Source organism: Herpailurus yagouaroundi, unplaced genomic scaffold (assembly GCF_014898765.1).
Source record: "Herpailurus yagouaroundi ecotype Mexico unplaced genomic scaffold, PumYag 29, whole genome shotgun sequence".
In the NCBI taxonomy this organism is placed as follows: Eukaryota; Metazoa; Chordata; class Mammalia; order Carnivora; family Felidae; genus Herpailurus; species Herpailurus yagouaroundi.
In genome coordinates this window covers 15,128,150-15,141,716 of record NW_024412377.1, presented here as the reverse complement: position 1 = coordinate 15,141,716, position 13,567 = coordinate 15,128,150, and the positions used below count along the sequence as shown (strand labels likewise).

The following is a 13,567-nucleotide window of genomic DNA, read 5'->3' as shown; positions in this document are numbered from 1 at the left end:
CTTTTGTCTCTTTTAACTCAAAACAAGAATGTGCACTTTGCAGCAATATAACCATCACTTTTAAAAAAATAGAATCAGGACCAGGCTATTTACTAGCAACGTAGAAACCCTTGATTTAAACAGACTGTACTCATTTCCCAGTGTATTACAAATGGAATTTATGAATTTCTTGAATAGCTACTGAGAGATGAACAATCCTATGTTGGACATGAGAAGTGAGAGAGCTTTCTAGAAATGTGAGCTTATATCATGTGACCTTTTAATGGCACATTAAAAATAGTGATTGTTATTTGCTTGCTATCTGTGGGCCAGGGGCTCTAAATAGCATGCTAAATGCTCTTGAAAGAAACCTAAAGTGTCTATGTTATTCATCCCATTCTACAGACGAAGAATTGAGGGGTCAGAAAGTTGAGTCATTTGGTCAAGTTCACATAGTGATAAAGTGGCCGACTCCAAATTTAGATCCAGTTTTACTTTATGCCCAAAACCCTGTTTTTTTTAAAAGCAGTAGTATGTGGCCTCCCATATATCTCAACTTACCACTAATAACAGCAACAACAAAAATGCATTTACAGAAGTCACATATCATAAAGTAGGAAGCAGATGATTACACGTTTAGAAAGCCCATTGATTGAATTCCAGTACTTGCCATCTTGTATTTGTGTGGATGCATTTCACACGCTAGGAAAAGAAATACTGAAGACAGTCGAGTCTCATTTTAACTCTTAGCATCTCAGAAGCAAAACTGTTCTTAATTTTAGAGTTTCCTCGTATTGTAAAGTCTAAGACATACGCTACTTGATCTAGTGCAACAGTAAGAAAATTACAGAAGTCCTCAATATTTCTCATAGAATGAAGAGCTTTTGTATAAACTTATATGAATAAGTATAGTCCCCCCAACTTTCCTTCTTTTCCACTGTGATTCATAATCTGACTTTATCTATATATTACCTTATTGTTAAAATTTTTAATGTTTTCTGTGTATAATAACCGTAAAGCAACCAGAAGGAAATATTAATTATTGTGCATAATTGTGTCAAATGCTCAGCATTTAGGAACAATAGCCTATTTATATGTTAATATAAGAAACAAAAGAAAATTTTGATCAGACTTGGAATTATTGCCAAATTTTTTAAAAATTTGCTAGAATAGCTGAAGTGTTTGATCAGTCACTTTTGAGTTTAGTTCTAGCTTAAGTGAACAAATGCTTCCTGTATATTTACTGCATCCTTATAATGGTGCCTTTGTTTTTCCTATGCATTTCTAAATTTTCACAGTTTGTGATGAGATAGGAGTTAGGAATACTTCATTAATTTGGAATGCCATAACAGCAAAAAATAAGAGATATTTCAAAATAATGACAAAGTCATGTCGCAAAGTTGAAAAGTAGAGTCAAAAAAATATTGAAGGAGGCTTGCCTGTAGGATTCATATTCATGGAAGGAAGATGAAAAAAAAGCAGAAAATGTGTTTCAGACGTATTCATGTGAAAAATATCATCTGATATACAATGGGTTTTTATTATACAGGCAAAATTTATTTATAAAACTTTAGCTTATTATAAGTCAAGAATACCTTACCTGGATCATTAATAGCAAGCCTTCATCCACCCTCATCAAAACTATTATAGTCTTCTAATACAAAGACAACTCATTAGGGACATTTCATGCAAACAGGGCAGAGATAGAGAAAGCAAGCTCCCACTCTAAATCAGATGTCTTTGTCCATGACTTGTGTTTTATAATTATATCATGTTATATATAGTTAGCACATTTACACTAATGACCATTAAATGTCATGTGAATATGACATTTGAGAATGTAATGGGACCTAAAGATGACTGACGGGACCCTGTTCTTATATAGAGGCAAATATCTGTAGACTAAGAAGGTTGAATGACTCACAGAGCTAACTAATCACAGAGACTGGATAAGAATGTGGTCACTTTGACCATGCTTCAATAAAGATACAGAAGACTGCAGATTTTTCCAGTCGGGGGCCCAAATTTATCTAACAGCTTTGTTTGTGGTGGCAACCACTCCAAATCACAGTCATGACCCCAGAAGAAGAACTTATTTTCTGGGTGGGCCTGTGTAACTCATTTAGCCCTGGAATGAAAACTTAAACCCTGGCTTAGTGACACTGTGCTAGTCTACTGACTGGAAACAAAACACCCAAATAGAAATTTTTCAAAGAAATAATAAGTGCTTATCATGGTTCCATAGCATTCTAAAACTCAGGATTATTGGAATTTCTGATATCTCAGTTACGTACAGGCATGAATAAAAGAGGGAAGCATCATATTTGTGCAGAGATTTTAATTCTTTAGATAGTTTTGTCTCATTGGATCAAAGTTTTGGTTAAGGAAGTTAAAAAGCTTTCTAAAGTATATGTGTGCTATATGTGCTCCCCATTTTATTGATCACAATACACACTATGAAGTTGCAAATGGTACTTGTGTTTATTTTTTTTTTTCAGAAAGATTATTTTCTGGATGTGTAGATTGTGGAGTAAATTGTATCTCCAGAGTAAGCTACGGGAACCTTAAATCCTTTAATGAATCTAAGCTATCCTGCAGATGTGTGACTTTTGGTTAAATTAAAGATGAAGCCACATCACTATAATATCCCACAGGGTGTATATTGATTAAACTTTATCCCATCTATTGATCATAGTCAGTAAAACTTACAAAAGCTGCTGTTGGGGAGGCAAAATCTTAAATAAATTTGCTTTACCACTCACGTTCTGTATCTAGAAGTATCTAAAATATGGCAACAGGAAGAGGTCTCCTAAACTTCAAGCCAACTGATGTTTCTCTATGTAAATCACTGTAAAAATAGATTTCCATTACATAAGTTTTAAATTAATTTCTTATAGTGAAATGGACAGACTATAATGAAAGTAATAGGTGCCTCTGAGGACCGAAATTTTATTATTGAAATGAAAAATAACTTTCCAGTGCACTTTAACATGACTAATAATTATCTTGAGTCTATGCCTACATAATCAAAGGGAAATTGAGTGTCAGATGACGAACTGGGTATTTTGTTTAAAGTTGCTTCTGTTAAGAAAAATACTTGAATAAAAGGAATCATTACTGAGATTCACTGTTTGCTGTGGCCGTAACTTGTCTGCAGATTTGTTGGTCCGTAAATTCTAATTTGAATAATGAACTTTCATCATATTTCAGTGTAATGCATTTTCTCTTTACTTATTTCATGAACACATATTTACTAGAAATATGAAATGATGCATATGTTGTATGACAGGAAAGAAGGTAGTTGTAGGGATAAAAATTATAACCCAGAATTGTACATGATGAAGGCAACTTTGCAAGAAAATCTCCTATGCCTAATGTGCATTATGCCTATGCATATGCCTGTCTCCTATGCCTATGCCATTTATGTGCCAGGGGGAAATTAGTTAAAGTTTGACTAGGGAACTGGTCCAGTTAGAGGGTTCTTAAGGACTACTGGCGAAATCTGAGCTGGCATAAGCTTAAATTGTATTTACTCTAGTCTATAGCCAGGAGATTACTAGTTCCTCACCGATAGCATCTCATTGATCATTGATCATAAAATTTCACAAGTAGCATTGAATATAGATGTTTTCTTGGTGATAATTTCACTAAGGATGCAGTGAGCATTTAGTGGTGGTAGGGATACAATGGTGTGTCATAATCATCGTATTAGAGTAAAACTTGTATCTGTCTCAACATTTCCTCCCTCCTACTACCCCTTTGACCACATATGTCTGTATATTTGTCCAAGGAATTAACTAGACATACTATGGAGTGTCACAATATTACAGCTTGAGATAATATCCAGAACTATGAGTTAATTGAAATACTGTGGGAAGTAAAAGTGGATCTGTCCTTTTATCAGTATTTAGATATCTCTCGATCACAGAGGAAAATAAATTAAGCTCTTATTCTTATAAAAAAAAAGTTGTTTGTTTCCTGCATGATTCTAACAAATTTCAAATTTATATATAAAGGATATTAGGAATCCATAAAAATTATCTCTATATGAAAACATACTGCTCTAGATAAGTAAAATATGATGATGCATTAGACTGACTATTTCTACCAAATGTATATAAAAGAAGTAAAGACTCCTATGGAATGCCTTAATTAATTTCACTTTAGATATTAACGGGGCCTCCTTAATATTGTTGAATAATCGGTTAGTTTGATTAGTTCATTCATTCACTTATGAGGCAAAGTCATACACCTATGCTACTATGGGTGAAAGAAAAAAGAGCTTTACTCTCATATAGTTTCCAAATAAAATGATGCATGTGCACTGAGTAAGGAATTATGAATAATTTAATTTTCTGATAGATCTTTTAGAAACAAACAGTAGTTATTGCTATTTATGCGGAGGAACTTCTTCATTCAATAATAATCCTTATTCAGATCCTGTTGTGCTTACATCACTTTGCCAGAAAAAAACAAAACAGAAAAGAACAAACAAAAAAAAAAACACTTCCTGTTTGTGAACTTTCTCAAGGTTTCCAAGAGAAAAAACCTTCCTAAAAGGCATTAAAACAAATGAAATTTCTCTATTGAGGCCTATCATTTGATACTCAAACATAAAATCATTTCAAATATTATCCTGTATGATCCTCACAATAAAATTATGACGTAGGTCATATCTGCATTTTGCTTACAAAGAAAGCTCAGACAGGTGATACATTAAGTTATAGAGCTAAAAAGTGGTTTAGCTTGATGAACATCATTCACTTGGTTTCCAGACTTGTGTTAATTTCCTTACTGTGTAACACCATTTTCACACATGCTAGATCTATTTTAGAAGCAAATTTCCAAAGAGTTCATCTTTGCATTCTGAATAAATCAAGGCCAGGACCTACAGCTTGTACACAGAGTAGAAGAATATAGATGTTTTCAAGGGGTCTGAAGAGGTTATTGCCTCTAAGGTATATGGAAATTGGGAAATTTGTTCTTGGGAAAAGCCCCTACAACATTCTTCTTTTTTATCTGTGCATCTTCAAGAGCCTATCTATTCATTTAGCCTTTAAAAATACACTGCGAGTTGAAGTTTCCCCACCAAACACCTCTAGTCACCTCTGCTACAAAGAGAGCAGTTCCATTTTCTCACCGGCTTAGTTGAAGATATTATTAAATCATATAAATATGCTATAAATACAAATATATTTTATTTTAAAGTAAGCTCTTATTACTCAAGTGTAACACTATGTGTAAGGGCAATAATATTGATTGGAGCACTAATCTATGGGTGAAGGAAAGAACTTCTTTCTTTATAGTATCTACAAGCGACAGTAGGAAGCTTCTCTTTCTCTTTTTCTCTTGCTAGGCCAGTAGCCAATACCAGAAGAATAGTGGTCTGAAAAGTGCCACCCAGTTTTGCAACCAGAACTAAAATATCTCACTGTGTCTCTCTCTCTCTTAGTTTTAAATTTTGTACCTTCTCGATTATCTATAATGTACCTCTCCCTAATGCTTACCCTTCAAGACTGATCAAAACCATGTCTAAAGTCTTGTATTGCTTAGAATTTTACTATTCTGTCTGATTTTAAACTCTGAGCATCAATCATGTTAGTTTGCAAATAATTTCTTTTCCTTTTCTTGTCTGTTTGCTTAACTAAATCATGTCTAAGTAATTCCCAGTTCTTACTTCCTCTCTTTGAATATCCCTCATTCTTTTCTTGTACTCCTTCAAAGAAATATTTTTGAATGAATAAAGCCTTAAATATTGCCTACTTCTTTTTTAAAGGGAGCTTGCAAATATTACTTAATGTACTTATATTCTATTTTAATCTCTTGCCCTAACTAGCTCCTTGATGTTGGATAAAATTCTTCATCACTCCATACCTCAGTTTCTTCCTCTGTAAAAAAAAGGGCTATTAATAGTACCCAACTCATGCAAACTGTTTTCAGTTTGCAGTGAACTAACACTTAAAGTACAATATGGTACACCATGAAAGCTCCATGAATGTGACCTTTCTTTACCTCGTTTTAGATAGCTTTTGTAAATAACTCGTATATGTGTGTTTCCTTCAAGTCTTAAATATATCATCTTGGTATAGTCTTAGATGAAGAGAGAAAGTAGAATTTGAAGAAAAATATATTTAAACATCTTGCCAAGTTACATATACTCTTGTCTCAGTTTACACTGGTTACTTTATTATACCAATGGACTAGAATATTAAAAAAAAATACTTCTCAGAACTTTAATTTCTCAAGTTTTATCATTAATCCCAATTTAGAATTTACATCATCTACACAAATGGCTACTTGATTTTCTGTTTGCTGGATATCCCTGAAATGCCAAATTAACATTAGCATTGAAAAACACCTAAATATTTATATATGACGTCATAAAGTATTAAGATGCTGTGTTGACTTTTTAGAAGTTTGTAAAAGGAAACAAGTGGATGTTATTATGAAAATATTTTTAAAAGTTACCTACTGAGAATATTTTCATCTATTTTTATTTGGTAAACAGTTTCGTGGACCCATGTTACTTCTTAATTTTATATAATTAGCACTGAATGATTCTACATTTAATCCCCCAAATAGTTGTAAATAGTTTATTTTTTTCTCACATTTTCCTTTTTTTTCCTGAGCTTGTATTTGTGTGGCCAGGAAGAAATCCAAGGCTAGAATAAAGCAGAACTATTTAGTTCTACTTGAGTTGAAATTCAATTGCAACTCCACATACAAGACTCAACATCCAAACATCCCCTAATATCTAGCCCTTATACTGTAGATTTCCCAAGAGAGTCAGGACACATAGAAAGCTACGAAGTAAATAACATGAGACTGAAGACACATACCTAGCATTGTACCTACCATTTGAAATAAAAGTTAAATATATATATACATATAAATATACATATATATAAATATATGTATATATGTATGTTTATTTATATATATTTATATATATAAATGTATGTATATTTATATGTGTGTATATATATATATATTTAAATATATTTATGTATATATTTAATTCAGCTAAAGGGCATATTTATTCTGAAAGTATTTAATCACTAATGCTAGCATTTACATTACAAAGCTCTGTGTGAGGTACCTAAAAGAGAACAGATTATCCTGAGACAATGCATTTTATAGTCTTAATTTAGCTTAGAAACAGAAATCCAATTTTTTTTTCCCCAGACTGACGGCTCAGTTCTGAAGTGATCAGATTTCATTTTTTTTGGTTTGTTTTTTTTTTTGTTTTTGTAATTGTTTTTTAATGTTTACTTATTGAAAGTCAGAGAGTCCGACTTCAGCCAGGTCACGATCTCACGGTCCGTGAGTTCGAGCCCCGCGTCAGGCTCTGGGCTGATGGCTCAGAGCCTGGAGCCTGTTTCTGATTCTGTGTCTCCCTCTCACTCTGCCCCTCCCCCATTCATGCTCTGTCTCTCTCTGTCCCAAAAATAAATAAACGTTGAAAAAAAAAAAATTTAGAAAGTCAGAGAGAGTCAGAACGTGGACAGGGGAGGGGTAGAGGGAGAGGGAGACACAGAATCTAAAGCAGGCTCCAGGCTCCGAGCTGTCAGCACAGAGCCTGACACGGGGCTCAAACCCACGAACGGTGAGATCATGACCTGAGCCCAAGTCAGATGCTTAACCGACTGAGCCACTCAGGTGCCCCTGAAGTGATCAGATTTCTAAGATGGGGCATGTTCTCCCATATTTCATAGGGATGTGTTGATAACAATGTAATCTGAGCTTTGCAGAAAACTTTGCAATTGAATACGTTTTAATTTTAGGTCTGACTTTCCAATACAGAAATCACTGTTTTTAGGGTATCTAAACATGGAAAGTATCTTCAAGACAGGTTAATGACAACTAACTTTAGATGATGTAATAACCCAGATTTCCAACCGATTACATTAAAAAAAAACGTATTCCTTTCCCGTGACAAGACTTCTCACTTCTAAGCAATCCAGCCCTCATCCTCAGCATCAGGCCTCTGGACAAAGAATATTATGAGAATTTTTTGTGATGCGAATGCAAGTCAAAATCAGTTTCAATGTACCATGACCTAATGTTTTGGGAAAGCCCAATGACATCACCCTTCCCCACTGTTCTGTAGCATCTGGATTTCGTACCTTTTCTCTGAAATCAGTTTTGCTTTTCACCTGTTCTTCATGTTTAAATGCCTTAATTATGTTGAACTTTCTTCAATTAGCATGTAGTTATTATTAGAACAGTCAATGCAAAATGGTCTATTTCTTGCTTTGATAACACAGTTTACAAGGGTTATATTCTGGCTCTTTTAGTGTTCTTAGGATGGTCTACAATTTTGATTTGCATGATCTATTAGTCTTCTATAATGTGTGCGCAGGATTACCCACAGGTTGTTACAAGGTTTCACACCTTTGCCTTAAATTCTACATATTCTGTTATATTACATTACATACATTACACCTATTAAAGGCATGGAGTTGTATTTCAACACTTATACTCTCGTCCAGAAACTATGGTGAATTTTGAAATATTTCCACCATCACAATCATCTATCCTATGTATTTACCAAACTTCTGAGATTTCCCTCATGCTAAAAGGGAAGAAGTGTCTCTGTTACTTTCGATGGAAATCCTTGTATTTGTTCTCTGGAACCCAATCCCGCTCACCTTCTCATAAATTTTACCATTTTAGGTATTTCACTCTTTAAAAGGATCATTACCTTCAGCAAAGACAGTGCTTAATATCCCCAATAAAAGAAAAAAAAATATTGAACCACTTGTCTGATGATATATGGCAGCACTTTCTCTGATCTCTATTCTTGGATGACGGTATCCAGTAAAGTATCATGACTGTGGGGCTCCATATGTTCACATTCAATATCCTCTTGAGTCCACTGTTTAAAAAAAAACATACTTTATATTTTATTGAAGATATTCTTTTCAAGTTAACTAATGATGCCCATCTTTCAAAATCCAATCAACCCTTACTAACCTCACTTGGCCTCTTAATAGAATTCACTCTAATTGTTCACTTAAAACACCTTCCTTTCTTGGCTTCTGTGCCACCCATTCCCACTTAGTCTCTTCCCCTAGACTGTTCCTTTCCTTTTGCTAACACCTGCTCATGTACAGATGCTGGGCTGCCTTAAGCCCAAAAGTTTGGGTGCTGTAGTGCTCATTACTTCACTTAACGTTTCTCCTACAGTTCTCTCCCAGATGAAATTATACTGTTCCCAGGATTAAATTAGGCTTCAATTTAGGCTTATATATCTCAAATGGATATTTCCTATTCAGAAAACACACTTGAACTCCACACTCATATCCAATTCTCTGTTTTTATTCCACACATTTATCTACTTGACTTCTAAGGCATAGCATGTCAAAATCATTGATTTCTCCCAAATTCTTTTTCTCCCAAAGGGAATAATTTGCCCCCCTACCTCTATCCAGCTCCATAAACAGGCTTATCAATTACATGCTAGATCAAACACATGCACACCATCACCACCACCGCTACCACATGAAAAGCAAGTCATTTGTAAGTCATTGCCCCTCCAATAAAAATTCTATAGTCTATGCCCAATACATAACATTATTTTATACAGTTCTTTCCATTTTCTTCCCTTTTTCACCTTTGTCCAAGACAACATTATTTCTTTTCTGAATTGTTAACTTTCTGCAATCTAAGAGTCGAAGTAGCCACTATGATTTTTCCAGTACATAAATAGGTGCATGATATCCTTTGTTTAACAATTCCCCTTTTGGGTGCCTGGGTGGCTCAGTCGGTTGAGAGTCTGGCTCTTGATTTTGGCTCAGGTCATGATCTCAGGGTTTGTGAGATCACGCCCTGCATTGGGCTCCTGCTGACTGCTTCCTGCTTGGGATTCTCTCTCCCTTTCTCTCTGCCCCTCCCCTGCTCACCGCGCATGTGTGTGTGCACTATCTCTTTCAAAATTAATAAGTAAACCTAAAAAATATATATCTATATATCTACCTTTCTATATATATCTACCAATCTATATCTATCTATCTACCTACCTATCTATCTATCTATCTATCTATCTATGTATCTATCTATCTATCATCTATCTATCCACCTATCTATCTATCCCTCACTGCCTTTTTAAAAAGGTAAGAACTATCCACCATACGGTACATGGATTGCTTATCCTACCCCCAGCCACATACCTCTCATCCTTTCTGCCTATCCAGTGAGACATACATTGTTTTTTAACCAAATCAAGTTCTTTCTTTAATTTGGATACTTGCATTTTGCTTTCTTGTATTGAAAATATTCTTCCCGTGGTACTTTGTACATAATCAGTTCATTTTTATTCCGCAGGTCTGGATGAAATGTTACTGAAGCTGAAGTTAAGGAAGAAGGGGGAAGTATTAGAAATTTAAGGAGAGGAGAAAACACTCTTCTTTAAATAGTTCTAGAAATAGTTTGGAACATATGATTGTTGTCTATATTTTTAATTCATATTCATGTTAATAAACTGTTGCTGGATAATGTAAAACTCCAAAACTCAGGGGCAGATATTTATAGCCCTCTTGTGTGTGTGTGTCTGAGCTAGCTGAAGATCAAGGTAACTAGCCTGGCTTGTGTTTGCCAGCTCTTTTAACCCCAATGCATTCAATCCTGCATCCGCTCATTTACTAGGTAGCTCTGCTTTAGCAGGCGGTATACCCTGAAGGGGGACAACCTTGTCTTTGTGTCTCTCATCTTCTTTCTGGGATCAGTGGATCAGCCAGCCCCACCATGTTCCTTTTGTGTCGGTGGCAGAGGATAAGGAGGAATATGCCACGTCTCCGGAAATCTTGCCCCAAATACGAAACAGGACACCGTCACTTTCAACTCATTCTTTTTCTTTTCTTTTTTTCTTTTTGATTTTTTTTTTGAAATTTTTGCTTAAATTCCAGTCAGTCAACATCCAGTGTAATAGAAGTTTCAGTTGTGCAATTTAGTGATTCAACACTTACAACACTCAGTGCTCATCAATTTGCTAAAGGAAGCTGGAGACCAAATCCAGTGTGAAAGAGCTCTACAACCTTTTATGCATTGGAGAAGGAAGATGATTTGTGGCCAATAATGTGACCTACCTCCCATTCAGTTGCTTTCTCATTTTTTTTCACTAAACAAGGTAGCTGGGTGATGGAGATACTATGGTAGTTAACTGAAATGTTTTCATTTTTATTATGTATTTATCTTCAATCTCAACTATAATGAAACTCCGGTATAAACTAATCTCTGACATCTCCTGTTATCCTAAAAATTTTGTACATATAGAAATGAAAGTTTAACTAAGGGTTTAGTTTTTAAGGTCAGCCTGGGTGGCTCTGTAGGTTAAGCATCTGACTCCCAAATGCTGCTCAGGTCATGGTCTCATGGTTCATGGGATACAGCCCCACATCAGGCTCTGCATTGACAGTGTGGAGACTGGTTGGGACTCATTCTCTCTCTCTCTTTCCCCCTCTGCCCCTGCATGTGCGCTCTCTCTCGCTCTCTCTCTCTCTCTCTCTGTCTAAAAAAAGAACATAGTTTAGTGTTGTTGTTTTTTTTTTCTTCCAAGGTACTATAGACTTCCTAGAGGCAGTTTTTCATCTCTCCCTTATTAACCCCTCTGTTTTTAGTAACTACCATTGTATTCATGAAATTCAGAAGGGTGTTTTTCTCAATTTGAATTAGTAATTAGACTAAACATTAATTAAGGGCTGACAGAAAAAAATAATTGATGTCAACTCTATGCAAATATAAAGTTGCCAGGCAAATCTCAAGAGGCAAATATAGAAACGAAACATGTGCATTTACTATTTGAATATATCTGGTTTAATACTGCCCTTGTTTTAGTTTTATTTGTTGTCTTCATTATATCATTGTGTAAAAGGAAGGATTATCTCTTTCCTTCCCTAGATACTTCATTGACCACAGTGGCGGAGATGACAGAGTTTTCAACATCGATGCCAATTCTGGAACCATCAGAACCACAAAGGTTCTTGATAGAGAAGAAACTCCGTGGTACAACATCACAGTTGCTGCTTCAGAAACTGGTAAGCTACTTTACGTGTCCTAAAAAAGATGTCACTTGTACATGACGATTTCTACCGAGATTTTCTCGGGTGCAGGGCTCTCACCATTTCTCTTTGTGGTGCCAGCATCTAGCAGAGCGTATAGAACGTATTAGAGGCAGTTACTCATTGTCAGATGTGGTGAATAAATCTCATACCTTTTTTTTTTTTTTTTTTTTTTTTTTTTTACTTTAATCCTAGCGTACTGGTGGAAGATTGACATCACAGGACACTCCTTCCCCATCCTTGAGTCAGAGTATTTGGTTTGCCTCCTAGTCATGAGGCTTGTTCTGTGGGTTGCACAGCTGCCTAACATCAAAGATGCCGCTATAAACATTCATTTGAAAGTTTTTTGTAGACACATTTTTATTTCTTTGGGGTATATACCCGGAAGTGAGATAGCTCAGTCATATGGAAACTCTGTATTTAATTATTTGATGGACTGCCAGCCTGTTTTCTAAAGCAGCTACATTTTGCATTCCCAAAAGCACTAGGAGGGTCCAATTTCTCTATATTATTACCCATATTTATTGTTATGTATCTTTTGATTATAATCATTCTAGTGGGTGTGGGGTGATAGCTCCTTATGGTTTATGCACTTTTATAATGTCCCCCGTTACCAATCAATAATTAGACTACCCCAGCTTTTTATATTCTGCCTGAATTTTTATGTTTTTACATCTGCAAAATTAGCTCAAGTGGCTCCCATTTAGAGAATTTTCTTCAGCATAATATTCTCTTTGAAAATAAGCATTCACTAATTACTTTTAAATGAGTGTTATAAAGAATACATGAGTGGGTTCATTTATGATCATTCTGGTTAATTTTCATTTTCAAAATAACCAGACTAGGACTGGAATTACAAGTTCTTTGTCACCTAATGACAAATAAATGACTGTCAAGTGATAAGAGCTCATTCAATATCAGTTGCAAAAATAAAGGAATTAATGGATTAATATATCCAAGAAGTGATGAAGACATTGAAAAGACTCAGAAAAGGTTGTGTGGTTTTTGGGAATAGGTTCTGTGTAGAGAAGATGGAGGGAAAGAATCCCTGGAGAAAATGATATTTATAGAAAATAAAAAAAACAGGAAACTTAGTTTAAAATAACTTCCAGTTTTACTCCAGAATTATTTCAATCAGAAACCATACTTTATTTTCTAAATCTCACCTCAGTCCAAATAATATTTGTATCAAGTAGAAACTAATTTATGAATGTGCATGAGTATATGTATACCATGAAAATTATATTATTTGCAATCATTACCAAAAGAAATGTCCATTTTTACTTAAGTAACATCTTAAATATATATTTAGTAAGTGCTTTTTTTTTCTTTCTTTCTTTCTTTCTTTCTTTCTTTCTGTCTTTCTTTCTTTCTTTCTTTCTTCTTTTTGCTATTTGTTAGTACTTCATATGGGAAATCGGTTAATACCTATCTACAAAGTAAAGCAGTATAATAGATTGTGTTATCTTGGATATTATAGATGATAATTTTAGAAGGCTCAAAGCCTTAGGGGCACCTCAATAAGCATT

General features: G+C 34.7%; 1 protein-coding gene across 8 annotated transcripts in view; it reads left to right on the top strand.

Moving 5' to 3' along the window:
* Positions 1–13,567, top strand: part of CDH18 (cadherin 18) — a 1,020,275-nt gene that overhangs the window by 945,832 nt on the left and 60,876 nt on the right. For all 8 annotated transcript variants that reach the window (XR_005796617.1, XM_040494419.1, XM_040494422.1 and 5 more), the window contains one exon: positions 11,878–12,014. Coding sequence is in view for 7 of the 8 variants with exons in the window: in XM_040494419.1 (XP_040350353.1) it covers positions 11,878–12,014 (137 nt within the window). In the remaining variant the exon portion in view is untranslated. The remainder of the gene's footprint in view (positions 1–11,877; positions 12,015–13,567) is intronic.